Consider the following 22,795-nt stretch of genomic DNA (forward strand, 5'->3'; position numbering starts at 1 on the left):
AACGTTCGTTCTATCTGACAAGCTACTTCAAGCTTAAGTAACCTTAAATAAAACCTAGTGCTTGGGGTCCCAAAAACACTCTCGAGGACATTATAGTCAAAACTTTTAGAATTTCATCCTAATCTAAAATACTCCCAATTTATCATCAAATAAACATTCCTATTACCCAATAATTGACCCTGTTATGACAAAACCGCTAATCCATTATATAGGACTGTCTCATGCCGAATAACTCGAATATATCTCCATAATAATGGGATCTCATTCACAAATCACATTATGCACCCAAATACACAAATTTACCCTTAATGGGCCAAATTATCAAAACATCATAATATTCAAATGTGGACCCACATGCATGCATATAACATCATATTATAATATAACTCACATAAACATGCATATTATCATTTAATGACATAATTAAGCAAGTATGACCCTCCCGACCTACTAATCCCGCCATTAAACCACATCGGCGAATTCGGGACATTACAACTATTCCCTCCTTATAGAAATTTCTCCCTCGAAATTTACCTGAACAACTCGGGATACTGACTCTGTATATCTGACTCCAGCTCCCAGGTCGCTTCCTCGACCTTGTTGTTCCTCCACAATACCTTAACCAAATGTATCGTCTTATTCCCGAGGACCTTATCTTTTCTGTCAAGTATCTGAACTGGCTGCTCCTCAAAGGAGAGATCTGGCTCAAGCTCCAAATCTTCATAACTCAAAATATGGCTCACATCAGATACATACCTTCGAAGAGTTGAAACATGAAACACATTATGCACAACCGACAACGCCGGAGGCAAAGCCAATCTATAAGCCACTTGACCAACCCTCTCCAGGATTTCAAATGGACCTACAAATCTAGGGCTTAGCTTGCCCTTCTTGCCAAACCTTCTCACCCCTTTCCATGGCCAGACTCTAAGGAAGACATAGTCTCCCACTTGGAACTATACATTCCTACGCTTGGGATCTTCATAGCTCTTTTGCCTACTCTGAGAAGCGAGCATCTGGGCTCTAATCTTTTCAATGGCCTCACTGGTCCTTTGAACTTCCTCAGGACCTAAGTATCTCCTTTCACTTGTCTTATCCCAATGAATGGGAGATCTGCATTTCCTACCATACATCATCTCATAAGGTGCAACTCCAATGGTAGACTGATAATTGTTATTGTAGGAGAACTCTATCAAAGGTAGATACTTGCTCCAAGATCCACCAAAGTCCAGTACACATGCTCTCAACATGTCTTCTAATATCTGGATCGTCCTCTCAGATTGCCCATCTGTCTGAGGATGATAAGCAGTATTGAACTTCAATTGTGTCCCCATGGCCTTTTGCAAACTTCCCCAAAACTTGGAAGTAAAAGTAGGGTCCCGATCTAACACGATCGACCTAGGCGCTCCATGGAGGCGCACGATCTTTCTCACATAGAGATCTGCATACTGATCTACTGTATAAGTAGTCCTCACTGGCAGAAAGTGAGCTGACTTGGTGTAGCGATCCACTATCACCCAAATAGAATCATGCTGACCAACAGTCCTGGGTAAGCCCACCACGAAATCCATCGTGATGTCCTCCCACTTCCACTCTGGGATATCCAGAGGCTGCAACAACCCTGCCGGCCTCTGATGCTCAGCCTTGACCTGCTGACATGTCAAGCACTTAGCCACTCCACTACATCTCTCTTCATCCCCGGCCACCAATACAACGATCCCACATCCTGATACATCTTCGTGGGGCCTGGATGCAAAGAGTAAGGTGTAGTATGAGATTCATCCAGAATCTCTCGCCTCAAAGTAGTGTCTAACAGAACACATATCTGCCCCTTGTATCTCAACAAGTCTAACTCAGACACTGTATAATCTCTGGATGCTCCAGCCAGAACATCCTCTCTGATCTTGATCATTTGTGGATCACTCAACTGACCTTCTTTAATTCTCTCTAACATCGTAGATTGTAGCGTAATGTTAGCCAACTGGCCCACCAGCAACTCTATACCAACTCTGGTCATATCATCTGCTAACTCCCTGGCTATTAGCCTCATACCATAAATCTGTCCCGAACCCTTCCGGCTTAAAGCATCAGCTACCAAGTTGGCTTTTCCTGGATGATACAGAATCTCACAGTCATAATCCTTTACTAACTCCAGCCAACGCCTTTGTCTCATATTCAAGTCTTTCTGAGTGAAGAAGTATTTCAAGCTCTTGTGGTCTATATAAATCTCACACTTCTCTCCATAGAGATAGTGTCTCCATATCTTCAAAGAAAAGACCACAGCTGCTGACTCTAAATCATGAGTAGGATATCTCTTTTCATACTCCTTCAACTGACGAGAAGAATAAGCAATTACCTTCTCTGACTGCATCAAAACATAGCCCAGACCCTGATGATAAGCATCACAGTAAATCACAAACTTCTCCTGATCTGTCGGAAGACTCAGAATCGGAGCTGTAATCAACCTCTGCTTCAGTTCCTGGAAGTTGTTCTCACACTTATCTGACCACACAAATTTCTGGCTCTTGCGTGTCAGTTCAGTCAATGCAGTAGAAATCTTTGAAAACCCTTCCACGAAATGCCTGTAATAACCTGCCAATCCAAGGAAACTTCTAACCTCAGAAGCATTCTTTGGCCTTGGCCAATCTCTGACCGCTTCGATCTTTGCTGGATTTACCTTAATCCCCTCCTTACTGACAATGTGCCCAAGAAAGGATACTTGAGATAACCAGAACTCACACTTCTTGAATTTAGCAAATATTCTGTGTTCTCTCAGTTTCTGTAGAACCAACCTCAGATGTTGCTAATGCTCTGACTCAGGCTGAGAATACACCGGAATATCATCGATAAAGACGATCACAAACTGGTCCAGATAATCCTTGAACACTCTGATCATCAGATCCATAAAAGCAGCAGGGGCATTAGTCAATCCAAAAGACATAACTAGGAACTCATAATGCCCATACCTGGTACGAAAAGCAGTCTTCGGTATATCTCCTTCCTTGACCCTCAACTGATGATAACCAGAACGAATGTCTATCTTTGAGAATACCTTTTTACCTTGCAACTAATCAAACAGATCATCTATCCTTGGCAAAGGATACTTGTTCTTAATTGTCAACTTATTCAGTTCTCTGTAATCAATACACATCCTCAGAGAACCATCATTCTTCTTTACAAACAGAACTGGCGCACCCCAAGGTGAGAAACTAGGTCTGATAAAACCTAAATCCAACAGTTCTTGCAGCTGTACCTTTAATTCTTTCAACTCAGCTGGGGCCATTCTGTAAGGCGCTCTAGACACTGGCTCCGTTCCTTGTGCCAGTTCTATAACAAACTCAATTTCTCTGTGCGGTGGCAACCCTGGAAAATCCTCTGGGAACACATCCAGAAATTCACAAACAAGTCTAGTATCTTCTGGTCTCACTGGCATGACCTGAGTGGTATCAACCACACTGGTTAAGAATCTAATGCAACCTCCTTGCAATAAATCCCTAGCTCTCAACACAGAAATCATAGGAATGTGAGGTCCATGCACAACACCAACAAACACAAAAGGATCCTCACCTTTAGGCTCAAAGGTGACCATCTTCCTTCTGCAATCAATGGTTGCCCCATACTTTGCCAACCAATCCATACCCAGTATCATATCAAAGTCAGTCATAACCAACTCTATCAAATCCACTAACAATTCTCTGCCTTCCACTGTCACTGGAAAAAATCTGACCCATCTCCTGGATACCACTAACTCTCTAGTGGGTAATAAAGTACCAAACCCCACAGCATAAAAATCACTAGGTCTACACAATCTATCAATAACACTACTAGCAAAAAAAGAATGTGTAGCACTAGAATCAATCAATACATTATAAGGGGTTCCAGTACTAAGAAGCTGACCTGTAACAACCGAGGGAGAAGCCTCAGCTTCTGCTTGAGTCAATGCGAACACTCGAGCTGGGGCCAAGCTGTCCGCTTTTTTGGGTTCTTCTTTTCTTGCCTTGGGGAAATCCTTTTTAAGATGACCCACTACTCCACAAGAGAAGCAGGCCTTTGCCCTACACTCTCTCAAGTGATGCCTCTTGCATCTAGGGCACTCAGGATAAGACTTCTAGGCTTCACCACCACCTGGACGACCCATAGAAATACCACGGGGCCGCCTATCAAGACCTGGAACTGGGAAGGTGTCAGGAACCTTCCTCTTCTGATCACTGGGGCCTCCACCCCTACCTGAACCCACAAATGGAGGACCTGGCCTCCTGAATTCCTTTCTGGCTACACTCTCACACCAGATCCTGTTCTCTACACTCTCAGCAGTGAGTGCCTTCTCAACCACCTGTGCATAGGTAGTAACCCCAGCTACAGTGGTGATACGTACATCTCGGGCTAATCTGGGCTGTAGCCCCTAAAAGAATCTCTCCCTCCTGGTCCCATCAGTGGGCACTAGCTCCATGGCAAACTTTGCCAAACAATCAAACTTTAAGGCATACTCAGTGACTGATAAATTTCCCTGAAGTAGCCTAATGAACTCTTCGGCCTTCGCCGCTCTGATAGCATCATTATAATATTTTTCATTGAATAGAGTCTGAAACTCTTCCCAAGTCAAGGCATTCACATTCTTGGTCTGGGTAATCACTTTCCACAAAATTCGGGCATCCTCCCGAAACATATAAGTGGCACAAGCCACCCTCTCATTACCAGTTACCCTCATAAAGTCAAGGATAGTGGTAATCATACTCATCCATTGTTCAGCCTTGGCAGGATCTGCACTGCCCTCAAATACTGGAGGTTGCTGCTTCTTGAACCTTTCATAGAGAGGCTCCCATTTATTTCCAACCTCAGGCAACTGCCCAGCTACTGGCACCGACACAGGAGGTGCCTCTGATACACTAGCCACTGCAGGCACTTGCTGTTGTTTCAGGAGACGTAGCTCTTCTCCCTGTCTTAATATTGTAGCCTGCAGATCACTGACTATCTACTGCCAGTTTACAGGAGCTGGCTGTGGAATCTGTGATTGGTCATTTTCTTGACCCTGACAGTTATTATTATTCTGGCCCCGATCACTCTGGCCAACTGAAGTGTCTGTCTGCCCTGGATTCATAATTCTATCACTGATACCTTGCTGAAATAATGATCAATACGGCCAGTCAGGTAGTAATAACTAAACCTCTTGCAGCCTTACGGTCCAAGAACAAGCAGACAATTATCACATTCCACAGTCATACAATTATACAGGCAGATAAATGTCTATAGCATTTAGCACTCAGCATGTATCACATAATAGTTCATAAACAACAGTACTAATAAGTATGTTCCAGCAATCCCAGAACTAATAAGCACACAGTTGCTGAGGATATAATATTTCAGGGCACAGGTTTAACATGGTGTCTCATGCATTCAATTAAAGCATATATACTATATTTAAGCAGTTATACATATAACTACATAAATAGTTACCAAACCATGAGTCGAGCTTGACTTCAGTGATGTGTGTACATGCCCAGCCAGTCTGCAGGAACCCTAACCTTGGCACGCTCTGATACCAAGTTGTAACGCCCTGGTTACCCCAAAACAGTTACGGTGAACAGTGAACTGGAAATTTAACCCGCTACTCGAGTCCTTTGGTTAAAAACATGCTCTAAGTGTTATTAACAGGCTAAGGTGGAAAAACCAATAAAAAGGAAAGGATATATTTCATTAAGTATATAAACTGCTCATGAGCTAATCAAAACTTTTACAAGTTGTTTATAGTACAAAAAGGTCACTACTGTTTCAAATTTACAACTCCGCAGGCCTAAGCGGGAAAAATAGGGTAAACCCCCTAGTTCCACTAAGAACTCCTTGGCTGTGGTGGTCAAGCGGCTGCATATGTACACATCACCACGTAAGCTCTCCACTCAAGGCTGGGTGAGCTTTTCTTTCCCTTTACCTACACCACATAACACCCATGAGCCAAGGCCCAGCAAGAAAATACAATAAAGCATGATATAATATCAACAATGATCATAATAATCATTCAGGACTATCAGTCCAAGCAAATAGGTGACAGTTGCCAAATTCACTAAGTTGGGTCTAGCTCCCTTTAGCCTTGTGATGATAGGGTCACCAGGGCTTAGTAAATAGGTGAACCTTTTACCAGTTCAAACAGGATAGGTGCATGGTGACTGGTCACCAACATAACCTTCCTCATGACCATAGATTCATAACCTTGGAACATCGTTCCCTAGCCATGTGACAAACGGTCACCTGGGCCTTTGGCCCTGGCTCTCAGTAACTAGTCTTAGACTAGCCAAGCGCTTATAAGTTCATCGACCTTAGGGTTGGTCCAGCGTTAATGCCTTAGATTCATTCAGCACTGATATCGATTAGATCTAATCTTCACTCGGCCCTACGTTCAGGATGCTTATGCCATTTCTGACTCTTAGGTCAGTGTCCCTGACTAGTCAGTACCATATACAAGTAAACAATATTTCCTAGCATTTAATATGCAATCCATATCCACATTTATCAACCAACATGCCTCAATAGAAATCATGCATGTCACATACACAGAGTGCAGTTTTTCTTACCTCAAATTCGAGCTAGAATGATTAAAAGAACGACCCTTGAGAACGATCAACCTTTAGTCCTTTAGCGGCCACCTAGTCATAACCAAATATAGGATACCATCAATAAAAATGATCAACATAGGTTTCCAAACCAATTTCTAGCCTTCGGGACATCAATCCTAACTAATCCAAGTAGTAGGAATGATCCCGAGGCCTAAAACCATGTTCCCGGGGTCAAAACACACAAACGGGCTCAACCCAGCTCAAGAGTCGCGGCCCTGGCACCTTGGGCCGCAGCCCCCAGCCACCACTGTAACAAGGGTCGCGGTGCCCTATACATAGGGCCGCGACACCCAAGAACAAGGCCGCGGCCCCCAACCCAGAGCCTGCCCAAAACTCGGTTTTTAACATCCCAAAGCCTCCAAAATCATGCCTAAACATTACCAAATCATCAAATCAAAGTTCCTAAGCTTCCCAATGGCCCAAAACCATCAAAACACAGGGCTCAATCAAACCAAAAACTCAACAATTCACAAAATCCAATTCAAAGCTTAGAAACTCTAAAAACTCAAAACTTTAAACTTAGATTACCTTCGATTAGATTGTTTCTCGTCAAATCCTCCGGTCAAGAAGCTTCTAATCTTTCCTAGGATCGCTATGCCTCGATCCTCTGTAGAGTGCAAGAACTTTACTTAGCTAATTGTTTAGTAGTATTATAGTATGTTTAGTGTTATCATTGTTACTTTGGATTTTTGGTTCAGACCAGGAGTTATTTGGATACTCATAGTAGTACTTATAGATTTTCTAAGTTTAACCTATAGTTTAAGAATATTAAGTATAACCTAAGGTTTGATTAATGTGACTGATATTAAGGATTATATTATTATATTATAAGGTTTAGACATCAACCAATAGGATTTTAAGCACATGTTATGAATGGTAATTAAGGATTAAGTATTTTTGAGGATTAAATTAAATAAGGGTAAAATTTGAATGTTATAGGGTCAGTCAGCAGCCTTGAGTACGTTGAGGGCTTAGTCAAGGCTGTTTAATCCATTCAAACTTAGCTAAAAATGTGTAAATTCGTGTTTAAATATTTAGCGTATGCCGATATATCGCAACTATAAGGGGCGATATGTCGCAGCACGTAGATACGGAAAACACGAATCGATGCACGGTCGCCTCGGGAACAAAGGTCCAGGCGATATATCGCCTATAGGGGGCGATATATCGCCTCCACCAGCATGAATTCAAATACTTTTGAATTCTTTTCCCTTCAGCCATTCAAACTCCTTCAACAGTCCAGCATCTTTTGAACGAGTCTTCAGCCTCTGCTGAGCGATTATTCAAATGATTTTCACTTAAAAAGCCAATATTTTTATTCAAGTAAAATCAAGATATTTTCATTCCCAAACTCTATAAATAGGACCTAGTACCCAGCCATTATTCACCATTTTCTCTAAGTTCAGAGGCTGCTAGTGTTAAGTGAGTGTGAGAGTGTAAACACTTGGTTTGGGGAAAAACTATAAGCTTAAACATCATAAGCTTATCAAACACTTTGGGAAGTGAGTGCTATAGTATTTCGGTGGATGTTAGATTGGTCTTGCAATCTTTGAGGTAAACCCAAGACTCTAGTTCTTTTCTGTATTTTTATGTTATTTCCTTTCTCAAAACCTTCTACTCAGTCCCCTAACCTTATTCTTATTTTGGTTAGGGAATCCAAGCTTTTAAGCATATAAGTCGGTAAGTATGTTTTCTATGGTTTAGTCTTTCCATCTCTTTCATTTCATCTCCTTTCTTTAGGCTTACTCTTTCTTATGGTTTTAGGAGTGTTCCAACAATCCCAACTCAGTCCATAATCTCGGTAACTTTGGTAAGGAAAATAGGCTAGAATCTATATGTTTATGTTTATGTTTATGTTATCTTATGTGTTATGATATGATATGAGTATGTTATGAATATGTTATGCATGTGTTTGTTGTAGGCTTGGGCTTATGCCCTATTTGACTAACAAGACCCCAAAAAGATTGTGGGCATATGCCTATTTAGCTGGTAGGACCCCACTAATCTCATGGGCATAAGCTTGTTTAGTCTATGGGACCCCAAGTAATAATGGCCATTATAATAAGCGTATGTTATATGTGTTATGTTAAGTCTTTATGTTTTCTTATGAATTTATGTATATGATTTTGTGTTAGATTTTCCTTGCTGGGCATTAGGCTCACTCCTTTCTGTTTATGTGCAGGAAAATAAGTTTAGAGGCGGAAAGATTCGTGACGCTTGGAGAATGTGTATCGATGATGAATGGAGTCAAGGGGCCGAGCGTTATTCGATTCGAGGATATAGTCTCCTTTTATGTTTTTATGGTTTTTATGTGTATTTTCCGCATTATTATGTAATGTCTTTTATTTTAAATCTTGTTTTGTTTTAAAGACAATGGGATCCCAAAATCCTTCTTAGTATTCTGTTTATTTGTAAATAACTCTTATTTTCAAGTTACTCAATAAATTATGGTATTTTCGTAAAAATGTAAGTTTTATGTATAGTTTCGATAATGGTCCAATTAGTCTAGATTAGTGGGTCATTACATCCTCGCTTGATTCCGACTCCTAGAACTCGAGATTTCTCCGAAAATGCTTCGAACAGTAAAAAATGAACTACGGGAAGAGAACGAGAGGTTTTTCTAATGTACGTTCTATCTGACAAGCTACTTCAAGCTTAAGTAACCTTAAATAAAACCTAGTGCTCGGGGTCCCAAAAACACTCTCGGGGACATTATAGTCAAAACTTCCAGAATACCATCCTGATCTCAAATACTCCCAATTTATCATCAAATAAACATTCCTATTACCCAATAATTGACCCTGTTATGAAAAAACCGCTAATCCATTATATAGGACCATCTCATGCCGAATAACTCTAATATATCTCCATAATAATGGGATCTCATTCACAAATCACATTATGCACCCAAATACACAAATTTACCCTCAATGGGCCAAATTATCAAAAAATCATAATATTCAAATGTGGACCCACATGCATGCATATAACATCATATTATAATATAATTCACATAAACATGCATATTATCATTTAATGACATAATTAAGCAAGTATGGCTCTCCCGACCTACTAATCCCGCCATTAAACCACATCGGAGAATTCAAGGCATTACATTGCTCTTAAGTGGCTACTTAGATATCTAAAGGGAACTACTGAGATAGGACTGAGATACAGACAGATGGATCAGAAAGTTACACTTGAAGGTTTTGTAGATGTAGACTATGCAGCAAGTAAGGATACAAGGAGGTCAACTACTTCATATGTATTCACAACAAATGGAGATTGCATAAGTTGGAAGTCCCAACTACAGTTAGTGGTGTCACTATCAACAACTGAAGTTGAGTTCATGGCCACTACCGAAGCATTCAAAGAGGCAATATGGTTACAAGGAATCTTAAAGGAGCTGAAACTTCTCAAAGGCAAAGCTACTGTGTACTCAGATAGTCAATCATCGATTCATCTATGCAAGAACCTGGTTTACCATGAGAAAACTAAGCACATCGATATTAGACTATTCAGGATTAGAGAGAAGATTGAAGAGGAAGTAGTTGAGTTGGAAAAGGTGAAGACAGAAGAAAATCCTGCTGACATTGGTACTAAGGTGTTATCTGTAGGCAAATTCAGGCATTGCTTGGATTTGCTTAACCTTAGTAACTAAGTAAGGATTTTATGGTCCACTATTGGAGTCAAAGACAACTTTGCTGAAGCTAGGATTTGAAGAAAAGAGGTGGAATTTGCGGAGATCTTTCCTACAAATCCTAACTAACCTAACTGTATTAGCTGTCAACTAATCTTGGCAGCCTATATATATGTTGTTGTCTTTCATTTGAGAAGAGTGAAAAAAGAGTGTGAAAAAGATAGAGGAGATAAGTTGTATTGAGAGAAAGAGGGAATACAAAGAAAGAGAATTTGAGCGTGTGTGTTGTGAGGACTGAGAGAAAAACACAACGATTAGAAATTGTTTGAGATGAGAACCTTAGAGAGAGAAAGGTTCTTGGAAGTCCTGAAATGCTTGTTCTCAACTGTAATTGTATTAAGAGATTGCATCGATTGATGATGATGATAGTGGATCAAACAGGATGTAGGCCAGTTTGATCTGGTTCGAACCTGTATAAAATTTCTGGGTGTTCTTCCTTTGGGGTTGTTTGGTAACACTTAAAAAAATAGTTTTTTATTTAATTAATTAGAAATTTGAAAATTAACATAAAAATGTGTTTGATAACTCTATTTTTATTTATTATTTTTTAAAATTTTAATTAAAATTTATTAAATTTTGAAAATAAAAAATTTTCACTTTCAAATTTTTTTTAAACAGTTTTCATTTTTTCCTTTCATTTTTTTCTTCTCTTCTTCAAATCAACACCTCATTGTTAAACAAAAAATAAAAATAAAAGTTATCAAACACGTTTATTATTTTTTGTTTTTAAAAACAAAAATAGTTTCCAAACATATTTTTTATTTTTTAAAAATAAAAAAACAAAAATAAAATAATACTTCCATTTTTGTATTTAAAAAATTCAAAAACAAAAATTTTACCAAACGGGCCTTTTATTTTTCTGCATTTAACTTTTGATTACTAGCTTTTTCATTATAACTAATCTGATATATTAATTATTACAATTGTTTTATATCATTGCTGATTAAATTATAAAAATCTTGATCACAGAAAAATTAAGAATTTTTCTATAATCTACATCTAAATCGTACGAAAGTATGAAGTGACTCCACTGAAGCAAGTGAAAGCATAAATCTCAACTGGAAGTCTGATAAGGAAAAGTAAAGTAACAGCCACAATCCAAATGGCCTAATTACAAATAATAACCAAATCATGTAAAGGTGAATTCTGATAGATATATGAAAAGATCCACATCTCATCCGAGCTATAACTAAAGAATACACAAAATGGGGCAAGTGTAAAAGGAGAGGATATAAAAAACAAGTTTATCCGAATGTATTCTACTAACTACAACTCCATATTTGCCGTTGCACCATCACCAAATATGATAAAATTTAAGTATTTTATTTTTTCCATTCCAACCACAACACCAAAAGTTACATCAAAAAATATATTCTTCATTATTATATTATTATTCTTTTACATAATTGAATACTTTTTATTATTATATTATTTTAGTAAAACCATCACAATTATTATATCAAACTAATTATTTTAATAAGATGAAATTATTAATAATTTGACAAAAATATTTAAATTATTTAAACTCCACTAATTTAAAAAAAATCATATTAAATTTACTGAAATACATATTACATTACTAGAGGTAAGAAAAAAACCGTTACATTTAATTAACTCTTAAATAACACGTAGATAGATTGATTAAATTTAACTAATTCTCGGAGTTACCATGCTTGTCCCATAAGTGTTCAATTAATGCATTTCGAAGTTTAGTATGAGCTTCTTTATCCCTAATTTTTTTATGTCGAGCAATGAATTCTTGAAACCGAGTATCATCATCACCTAGCATCTCCACTTCTGGACTTTGCACGTCGACTCGTTCTTCAATTGTTGCATTAACATTACGTTCATCTTTTATTATCATATTATGCATAATAATACAAGAAGTCATTATATCATGTAACACTCTCTTGTTCCATAAGCGCGCTGGTCATGCCACGATTGCAAATCTTGACTGCAATACTCCAAATGCGTGTTCTACATCTTTTCTACATGCTTCTTGTTTCATTGCAAAAAACTTATTTTTCTTACCACATGGATCGTGAATGCTTTGAACAAGAGTAAACCATTTTAGATATATACCATCAGCTAAATAATAACCCATATTATATTCTTTACCTTTGATGACATAATTAGCGGGTGGAGCAATACCTTCAGCAAGATTAGCAAAAAGATGGGATGCCTCCAGCACATTAATATCATTATTAGATCCCGGTAGACCAAAATATGCATGCCATATCCAAAGGTCATAGTCAGCTACAGCTTCAAGAATAATGGTTGGGGATCCACTACGACTGGCATATTGTCCTCCCCAAGCCGTTGGATAATTTTTCCATTTCCAATGCATACAATCTAAACTACCCAGCATTCCTGGAAAACCCCGGCGTTCACCAATGTGGAGTAGCCTTGCAACATCATCAACGTTAGGTGATTGTAGATAGCGAGCTCCAAACACCTCGACAACAGCACGACAAAATCGCTTCAAACTTTCTAAAACTGTAGATTCTCCAATTTTTATGTACTCATCGGTAGCATCTGCCGGTACACCATATGCTAACATTCAAAATACAGCTGTTACCTTTTTTAAGCCGGACAACCCAAGTTTACCGAGTCCGTCCCTTCGTTGGACGAAGTAATTGTCATGCCTTTGTATAGCATCAGATATACGAAAGAATAAAGGACGACCCATTAGAAATCTTCGTCGAAACATCGAATCATTAAACCGAGGATTTTCTGCAAAATAGTCATTGAAGAGATTGCGATCAGCATTTTCTCGGTCACGGTTGATAACTATATGACCAGGAATTGAGCCCCGGCGTGACCCATCGTTATTGAGGTGTTGAGTGATGCAAAAATTGTTGTTTACAATAATTTGACATGCCACTTGATTTTCTAGATCATCATAATAATCATCATCTGAAGATGAAGAAGATGATGATAAATAAGATGAACTGCCATAATAAGAATTCATCTTTTATCAAAGCTAATTTGTGTGTGTATTATGGTCTACATGATATCCATATTTTATAGTGTACATAATCTTATCTTTTATTTTTCAAAATTTAAAGATAAGAATCTTAACGAATTAATTTAGACCGTGGATTATTTTGACTATGATCTCAACCGTTGCATTTGAAGATAGGATATCTTATCTTATCTTATCTCTTGGCAATGTGTTGTCAAATCATATTTTAAAATTTAAAGATAAGAATCTTGACGAATTAATTTGGACCGTGGATTACTTTGACTGTAATGCCCCGGATTCCCTATTATGGTTAATGGCTGGATTAGTAGGCCGGGAGGGCCATAACTGTTTAATTATGCCATTAAATGTGTTTATGCATGTTTACGAGAATTATATTATCATATGATGTTAAATGCATGCTTGTGAGTCCACATTTTTTTACAGGGGTATTATGGTAATTTGGCCCATTGAGGGTATAATTGAATATTTGTTGTATGTAATGATATATTGTGAGACCACATTATAGTGTGGATTGGTTCGAGTATTCCGACATGAGACGATCGTTAAACGTGATTATCAGTTTGGTCATAACAGGTTTGAGCTCGGGGCTCGGGGTGAGTCTCGGGGTGATATTAAAGGTTATCGCGTTACCGGGGATTTTAGGGTAACAGGTTATGAAATATTGGTGTTTGAGGATATTGAGGTTAGCGGGAATTGGGAAGCGTTAATTATAATTAACGGGTTTAGCGGAATGTACCAATTTTGCCCTTGGGGTGGCTTTGGAGACTTAAGATGACATAAGGGGTATTTTGGTCTTTTTGGAAGGATATATATGAACTTAAGTGGCTGAAGACTGTAGAATAAAACAGGGTAAAACAGGGGTTAGTTTCTTCTCTTCCCGTACCTTCTCATAGCCTCATCTTCTCCATTGCCTTCTTTGAGAGTTTTGAGTTCTTGGTGGAGGTTCAAGCTAGAGGAACTTAGGGCTGGGTTGGAGACTTGGTTCTGCTTGTGTGGGAAGTTCAAAAAGGTTCTAAGGTAAGCTTTGACCATTGAATTCAAGTTAAGCTCTGTTTTTGTTCTAGCTTTTGAATCATGAGTTTTGGTGTGGAAAGTGTGAATCAAAGAGGATTTTAATGTTAGTTTGATTGGGGTTTGGTGTGAGTGAGATAAGGATGTTGTTTGGGGGTTCAATTACATGTTTGGAGAAGGTTCTATGATGGTTTGAGAGACTAGTTTGAGAGAAAAACGAACAGGGAGAAAACCTGGTTCGTGTGTGGCCGTTCTAGCTCTTCTGGGCTGGGTGCCGCGGCACGGCTTTTGCGTGCCGCGGCCCATGCGCGTCTGGAAGGTGGGGGGGCCTCTTTGTTTGGGGCATGCCGCGGCACAGCTTTTGGGGGCCGCGGCCCATAAGGCCAAAATTTGCTAAAAATGGTTTTTAGCTTAGGGATTCAAACCATAGGCCTCGGGGTTGGACCTAGTACCCGGTTGGGTAGTATTTGAGGTCTCGGGGGCTGGGATTTGGTCTGGGAACCCTCAGTTATCATTTTTATTGATGAATCCTATATTTTGGTTATGACCAGGTGACCGTCGAGGAATTTAAAGGTTGATCGTTCTCAGGGGTCGTTCATATTATAATACTCACTCGAACCAGAGGTAAGAAAACAGTGTGTGAATACAGTTGCACCCTGTATAGGTATATGACATGCATGGTTTGATACTTGAGGCATGTTGGTTGATATATGTGGACATGGATTGCATATTAAATGTTGTTGAACATTGTTTACCTGTTTGAGACACTGACTAGTCAGGGACCGACTCTAAAGTCGAGAATTATGCATTGAATGACTCTATAGCATTAATGCCAGACGGTCTCTAAGGTCGAGAAACTTATAAGCGCTTGCCTGGCTTACAACCAGATGAATATAGCCAAGGTATATGACCCCGGTGACTGTTTGTCACATGGCTAAGGGACATTGTCCATAGCTTCGACTCCAGAGTCGTGAGGAAGGTTATGTTGGTGACTAATCACCATGCACCTGTCCTAAACGAACTTATAAATGAATCACTATTCAGTTAAGCCCTGGTGACCCTATCGTCACATGGCTAGAGGGAGCGATGCTCATTATTGTGACTTTTGGCTATTGTCACCTATTTGTTGGATAGATAGTCCTGAATGGTTATTATGATCGTTGTTGATATTATATCATGCCTTATTATGTTTTCTTGCTGGGCCTCGGCTCATGGGTGCTACGTGGTGCAGGTAAAGGGAAGGAAAAACTTGGCCAGCCTTGAGTGGAGAGCTTGGGCGATGTGATGTACATACAGGGCCGCTTGACCGCCACGGTCAAGGAGTTCTCAGAGGGACTAGGGGTTTTCCCTATTTTTGCCGCTTAGGCCGGCGGAGATTGTATATTTGGAACTGTAGCAACTGTTTTGTAACTTGAACTACTTGTAAACATTTTAAAAGGCTCATGAGCAGTTTATTTACTTAATGAAAAGTACCCTTTCCTTTTTACTAGTTTTCCACCTTAACCTGTTAATAACACTTAGATCACGTGTTTAACCAAATGACTTGGGTAGCGGGTCAAATTTTCGGTTCACCGTTCTCCGTAACTATTCTGGGGTAGCCAGGGCGTTACATTGACTATGATCTCAACCGTTGCATTTGAAGATATGATATCTTATCTTATCTCTTGGCAGTGTGTTGTCAAATCAGATTTTAAAATTTAAAGATAAGAATCTTGACGAATTGATTTGGACCGTGGATTACTTTGACTATGATCTCAACCGTTGCATTTGAAGATATGATATCTTATCTTATCTTATCTCTTGGCAGTGTGTTGTCAAATTATATTTTAAAATTTAAAGATAAGAATCTTGACGAATTGATTTGGACCGTGGATTACTTTGACTATGATCTCAACCGTTGCATTTGAAGATATGATATCTTATCTCTTGGCAGTGTGTTGTCAAATCATATTTTAAAATTTAAAGATAAGAATCTTGACGAATTGATTTGGACCGTGGATTACTTTGACTATGATCTCAACCGTTGCATTTGAAGATATGATCTCTTATCTTATCTCTTGGCAGTGTGTTGTCAAATCAGATCTTTATCCAATTTTTACATCCCTATATAAGTGCATATTACTCTTTGAAGAAGACCACACACCTTCAACATATTTCTGAAACACTTATATTTTGCTCCAAAATGACTTCAATTCGTACTGCGTCATACTCGATTGATGAAGATATGAATTTATGCCATGTGTATCTTGACGTGTCTCAAGATCCTTGTCATAGGCAGATACCAATCAAAAGAGAAGTTTTGGTCAAGAGTTGAAGCGGAGTATCACTCGTCTGAAAAGTTTCTTCTTCGACCTAGACCTGTAAGATCTTTGCAAACTCGAATGACGACCATTCTTACCGCGGTTGGAAAATTAAGGGGATGCGTTAACCAAATTCAAAATAAAAATCCCAGTGGTGCTTCACAAGAAGATATTGTGAGTATATATTAGTATACTTTAAGTCACTAACTTTTTTTCAATTTTTATTCACTTCATTCTCTTATTTATATTTGAACAGTTAAATCAAGCGAAGATGTTATTAGCACAAGATCCAAAATACAACAGAGGATTCAAATTTGATCATGTGTGGCCGATCCTTAAAGATATTGAGAAATTTACAAATGACAACACTAGTGCACCAATTAGAATCCAAGAAGAAGATCGTAATTTTACTTCGCCCCAATCATATTCTCATGGTGTCTAGTCATCGGCATCAGCATCCACTGGTAGGAATTCATTTGATCTTAATGTGAATGACGATGAAATTACTACTAATTTAAGTAAACGACCTATCGGTGTGAAAAAGGCAAAAGAAAAACAAAAAAGTGATGACCAATTTAAAAAATTAATGGAGCAAAATCAAAAGCTTGTCGAAGTTATAGAAAATGATAACTCAGAAAGGAATGAAATTCGACAACAGAAGGTTGAATTGGCTAAAATGAAAGAAGAGAATAAAATACTATTTACGAATTTGAATTCTATATCCGATCCAGAATTTCGCCAGTTTATTGAAAATGAAAAGAGACAAATTTACAAAAGAAGAGCACAAACATCTAAATATGGTGAACAAACAGAAGGTTCTCAATATCAATGATCCCAATATCGAGCATCTCAGAATGAAGGATCTCGATTTAATGAAGCTCACGGAGAAGGAGCTATAGATGAAGGCCAAGGATCTGAGACGAACCTTCCAGGAAATTTTAGTCAATACTTTGATTATCTTGACGGAACGAAAAATGATTTCCCAAATTATTATCGTAGTTTCTTTTTTGTAAGATCTATGTCATTGCTTCCGATTTATGTTTGGTGTATTTCATTTTACCTTTATAATGTATGTTTTTTTTAATGAATGTATGTTTAAATTTGTAATGTTTTAATTGTATTTTGTTAAGTATTTCTTTAATTATATGTCAATGTTAATTATTATTTTTTATGAGTGTATTATAAAAATTAACTAAAATTGTGTAAAAATTATATATAATTATGATATATCTAAATTGTAATTAAAAACTTCCAACAAAAAAAATTAAAAAAAAGTAATCTAAGCATTTACAATTTAACTTAATCAAAATAAATTAATTTTAAACTTAAATAATATATATAAGATTATTAAAAAAAAAAAATACATATGCCGTAGCTACAGTACCCCATCATATGCTGGGGTACTGTAGCAATTCACCAAATATGATGCTGCCATTACTGTGGGTTGGAGGAGTAAAAAACAGCAAATATGATTGATGTTGTGGTATATGCCGTTGGTTGGAGATGGCCTAAATATGGTCTCAACAGTAATATTGACAAACATCCGGTGACTTATAACAATATTCGTAAAAAGATATTCAACTCCAACTCAATCACCTTTTCCCCTTTTGGCTAACAATATTAACTCCATCTAAGGCATCAAGGAGTGCATTTTCAGATGAGAACTTGAGATATTTATTGGGTTCCAAAATCAAAATATTCATAATTTGCGAATGAAAATAGGCGAAATAACCATGTAGATTTGCAGATTACTGGTATTCAAGATACATTATATTTAATCTATCCATCTATGTAGAAAGAATTATGTGTGAAATAATCATTATTACAGTGTCAATGACACGGACAAATAGTTATTGTTACAAAACTTTTGGAAATAAACAAATAAATAATAATCATAAGAACCGGACAAGTGGTCTGAACTTTTATTATTGAAGATAAAATTTGTCCATTAACCCGAACATTCGTAACGGCATAATCACTTCTATGTGAGATCAAAGAGTTCACACCGAAAGTTCTCAGGTGATTGAGTGGAACATACTCAAGAACTATCTTGCTGGGCACCTAAAGAGTAACTTAACTCTTCAATTGCCAAAACCACGTATCAAAATCGACCAAATTTTTTCAAAAATAACTAGGCAATAGTGCAATGCAAGAATGGCTTGGTTTTCTTTTGTTTTGTTGTGATCCTACTCAACTTCAATATGATATCTATATATACAAGCTTCAGAAGAGCCTAAAAGATTTTCGTAAGACGAGGTAAACGGATTCTTAATCTCTTCCACCTGCTCCTTACCAGTGAAGGATACAAGCTCAATATATGTTCAGGCATGAAATCATGTCTTGTTAGTATTCCCACCACTGGAGATCTCTGCAAATAATAACAAGCACTATCATGTTAAGCAAATACACAGAGCTGTAAAGTTATAGAGTTTGGAATTGAAATGGTCACTTACACTACAGATCTTTGGTATCACCAGCAAGTGCCTCAAGCCTACTTCTCGGAATAGTATGAGAGCCTTCGCTAGGGACATCGTCTCCACCACGGTGAAAGGCGAAGCATTGGTAAATGGATGCAAATCTAAGAACATCTCCAACTCTTCCTCGGTGAATTCTATATCGTCCAACTTTTCGCCATTGCCTGAGCCTCTCTTTGCAAAATCCCCTGATGAATACAGCTTGAATGCATCACTTCCTGTCAGCACTGGGGTGGCCAAGAAAGATTTTTTCTTCAACAATGTTATAAGATGAGCGCGAAGGATTATGCCAAACAAGACAGGGGCTTGGGACACCGGAGGCTCGTCAATTACAGGAAATCCATTGTGCTTTGTGCTTCTGAGAATATGTACTATATTACCAACCTTCTCAATCCCACGAAAAACCTGAAGTGGACCAGTTACTACATCGCCTACTGTTAGCTGCCTCATATATGGTTCAACATGAGTCTCCAGATAAGGCAATCCCTTTAATTTCATGATAAGATCGTAAATGTTTCCATTGAAAGCATCGGCTACAGTCTTTGAAACAAGAAGAACCAGCATTATCAATGGTAGCAGTAGTAAATTATTGGTCAATTCCAGAATAATCACACACAGGGAAACAGTCATCCTCATTGATCCACCGATAAAAGAAGCGGCACCTAACACAGCATAAAGGCCATGGTTAAGATTAGAGTGTGGACCAAGTAGCATACCGACGAAACGTCCGAAAGATGCCCCAGTCACGATTTCAGGTACAAAAAGACCAGCAGGGGCACAAATCCCATAGCTAAAGATGCTTAGGAAAAAGCAGGTGATAAAAAATATGAGAACTGATGAATATTGAAACTCAAAATCAGTGCCTTTGCTGAAAAGATTCCTGATAGCATCATCATTTGTATTAAATATGAGACTAGCCAGATCATTATAGTGACCAGGAGGACATTGAAACTTCTTGTAGTTACCCGACCGGCCTATTGTAGGACAGGCTTCAGTTGCATCAGGTGGGCAAGGTTGGCAGGATGCAAGGAATGGTAATCCAAAAAGAAGAAAAGACGTGAATACGGAGATTGCACAAGCAAGAAGAATTCTGTAAACAACGCCTTTCCTGGAAAGGGGAAACATGAAAGATTGAGCTTGGAATTTAACACACAAACTTATGAAAGCATAACATCTCCCAGCTTAGAAAACAAAAACTTACTCGTTGATAAAGTTGTACAATCTAAGAACTTTGTCCAATAGAAAGTTATAAAAGCTTCCTATTATCCCACCTACAATACCAAGGGCAAGCACAGGAGGCACATCGACAAGGTGATATGAAATGTTTGCTGAATAAACATCAAACATTATCAGTCCCCCAGTACCAAATAGCCCACACTTCCCACTTAAGCAAACATCAATTAGAGCCCGGAGCACAATTGCAACTACAGCTGTTGCGAAGAAAGCTCTCCACAGAAGAGCACTTCTCCACCTACATAAAATAATAATAATAATAATCATATAAATATATATTAATAATTGTGTTTAAAACACAATGCTGTTATCAATATTATAGTAATGGCTGCAATTACAGAAAATTAATAATGGTCATATAAAGTTTCCAAAATAGAGGTACGGTAAGAGTTAAAGACAAACAACGAAGCTCAGATATTGAGGGTGTTATACCAAGATGCCATCTCTTCAAAAGCAAACAGCACACCACCAACAGGGGCTCGGAAAGAGGCAGCAATACCAGCAGCCGCACCACAGGTTACAAGATCCCGCCTGTCCCGATCATTCTTGAAAAATCGGAGCCATTTCCATGTCAAATTATATTTCTGGGAACCACCCTGACCTAGTAATGAAGCAATACAAGCACCGGTATGAACCATTGGCCCCGCCTTCCCAACAAGAAGAGAAGATGATACTGCTGTTATGCTGCCAACAATCTGGACATCAACAAAACAGAACCCAATGAGTTACAAAGCAGTAGACTCAGGACTACACAATAATATATGTATCTCTGCAAACACCTGCTATGCATAATATTGAAAATAATATATATATATATATTTAAAAAAGTACTTTGTTAAAATAACAACATGAAAGTTTGAAGTTAGCAAATTAAACTATCAATTTTATGCTGAACGACCCTCATAAATGTACAGTAGCTTTATCGATCATCGAGATGCAAATAAAAAAAATTAAAAATTTATTTACAAATATAACCATCTGAAGAGACATTGCTTGTATTTTGCACCAATGGCTTCTGCCTAATAGTACTAGCTTCCCGACAAAATCATTCAAGCCGCGTTTCTGGCTCAGGAACATGTAAGAAAAGCAGGGTTTCACGAGAACGGAAGGTTACAACTATTACAAGGTGGGTACCCACCAGCCATTTGAGAGGGAGAGAGAAGTAAGTGACACTAAACCGCTAGTCAAAAGCAGTCATAGAATATCAGGTTGGAAATTCAACATTTCAACAAATGGGTTCAACCCCCAGTGACTTCTCTCTCCCTAAAAGTTTATGCACAAAACATGGTAAATCTCAGCACAAAGTCTACTCATTTCAATACATTTAATCACAACATGGGGTGGGACAACAAAGGAAGCTCATCTGTTTTAACTTTTGTCTATGAGCAAGTAAAGTTTATCCAAAAGTATTGAAAAGCAATCTCCGTTACACCAACCTTTACTGCCAAAGTCCGTATTGAAAAGATTCCGGGGGTGTCGACACCATTCAGATAAGCCTTCACCTCCGGTATACCGGAGCCTGCGGCCGCCGGTGCTATCAAGGCCGTGAGTGTAGACGCAAACAGAGTAAGCACCAAATTCGAAGCGAAAAACACAAAAAACCCCATCCCATACCTACAAAAACTCCAGCAAACGAATTTCAAAAATTGAGATTCTTTCTCTTTTTCTCCCCTAATTTTGCAGGGAAACAAAGCAAGACTAGCTTTACTTTTACCTATGCTGTAACATCATGTTGGAGGTAACGACAAACTTAACGCCGGCAAGGTTCTCAACGGCGAGGTTATTGCAAAATCCGATCAGGCTAACAATTAATCCGATGAGGAAGCAAGTGAGCCATTTCATGAATATGTACTGGAAAATTTGACTTTTTCCACGACTCCTCCAGTCTTGCTTGAAGAACTCGTTCTCAAAAATCCTGATTCACAAAACCAAAACCACGTGAATAACCAATCTCTCTCATCTCAATCAAGCAAAATTTTCAGAATAAAAAACGAAGAAGAATAAGGACTGGAGGAGGTTATACTCGTAATCGAGGCTCTCGATAGGGCAAACATGAGAGCCGACAATGGCGGCCTGAGAACTCGAATTTGGGATCGATCTCTGGCTAAGGGCGGAGGAGAGTAAGGGAATGGAAAGAGATTCACGATCACGCTCGTACTCCTCTTGATTATCCGTCGGGGCATGCTCCAGTGCATTGGCCATGGCGACTTTTCCGGTCGGGGTTGGAGGTCGGAACTGAATTCAGCTGAGCATCAGTGAGTTATTCATATATATATATATATAAATGGAAGAGAAATGGTTGGAAATCTCGGGATTCGAGAATCTTAGCAAGAGAACAGCGGCTAGCTCTTCACTGATTGGTTAGTTTATGTTTTTTCTTCCTGTCTTTATTAATTATTATACGACATAATTATTGGAATTTAATAACTCCCTGAAAAATATTACCACATTCTTTTTTCAAATACATATTTCCTACTGTATTT

At 38.4% G+C, this 22,795-nt stretch overlaps 2 protein-coding genes and 1 pseudogene across 4 annotated transcripts; 1 reads left to right on the forward strand and 2 right to left on the reverse strand.

Annotated features, from left to right (window-relative positions):
• Positions 1-12,238: 12,238 nt before the first annotated feature.
• Positions 12,239-13,279, reverse strand: LOC133785721 (uncharacterized). The gene is made up of 2 exons (XM_062224937.1): positions 12,916-13,279; positions 12,239-12,861 (listed from the first exon to the last, which is right to left on the reverse strand). The coding sequence occupies exons 1-2, from the start codon at positions 13,277-13,279 to the stop codon at positions 12,239-12,241; spliced, it is 987 nt and encodes a 328-aa protein (XP_062080921.1).
• A 2,656-nt stretch (positions 13,280-15,935) lies between these two features.
• LOC133784344 (uncharacterized) lies at positions 15,936-17,731 on the forward strand (annotated as a pseudogene).
• A 666-nt stretch (positions 17,732-18,397) lies between these two features.
• Positions 18,398-22,704, reverse strand: LOC133782793 (putative chloride channel-like protein CLC-g). Of its 3 annotated transcripts, XM_062222176.1 has the most exons (7): positions 22,336-22,704; positions 22,027-22,227; positions 21,749-21,926; positions 20,745-21,007; positions 20,281-20,550; positions 19,059-20,187; positions 18,398-18,973 (listed from the first exon to the last, which is right to left on the reverse strand). In XM_062222176.1, the coding sequence occupies exons 1-7, from the start codon at positions 22,512-22,514 to the stop codon at positions 18,839-18,841; spliced, it is 2,355 nt and encodes a 784-aa protein (XP_062078160.1). In that variant the 5' UTR covers positions 22,515-22,704; the 3' UTR covers positions 18,398-18,838. The 3 variants fall into 3 exon arrangements, with proteins under 3 accessions (XP_062078160.1, XP_062078163.1, XP_062078161.1); XM_062222179.1 differs by lacking the exons at positions 21,749-21,926; positions 22,027-22,227; positions 22,336-22,704 and adding an exon at positions 21,288-21,429; XM_062222177.1 differs by lacking the exons at positions 21,749-21,926; positions 22,027-22,227; positions 22,336-22,704 and adding an exon at positions 21,279-21,418.
• Between the last annotated feature and the right edge of the window lie 91 nt (positions 22,705-22,795).

The sequence above is a fragment of the Humulus lupulus genome, chromosome 6 (assembly GCF_963169125.1).
Source record: "Humulus lupulus chromosome 6, drHumLupu1.1, whole genome shotgun sequence".
In the NCBI taxonomy this organism is placed as follows: Eukaryota; Viridiplantae; Streptophyta; class Magnoliopsida; order Rosales; family Cannabaceae; genus Humulus; species Humulus lupulus.

Bases quoted from the DNA above. Each gene is read 5' to 3' on its own strand.
- LOC133785721 (XM_062224937.1), bottom strand. From the start codon at position 13,279: ATGAATTCTTATTATGGCAGTTCATCTTATTTATCATCATCTTCTTCA. The intron at 12,862-12,915 runs GTAAACTTGGGT...TTTGAATGTTAG, and splicing joins CCAACGAAGGGACGGACTCG to CATATGGTGTACCGGCAGAT.
- LOC133782793 (XM_062222176.1), bottom strand. From the start codon at position 22,514: ATGGCCAATGCACTGGAGCATGCCCCGACGGATAATCAAGAGGAGTAC. The intron at 22,228-22,335 runs GTATAACCTCCT...TTTGTGAATCAG, and splicing joins ATCGAGAGCCTCGATTACGA to GATTTTTGAGAACGAGTTCT. The intron at 21,008-21,748 runs GTTGGTGTAACG...GTTGATGTCCAG, and splicing joins TACGGACTTTGGCAGTAAAG to ATTGTTGGCAGCATAACAGC.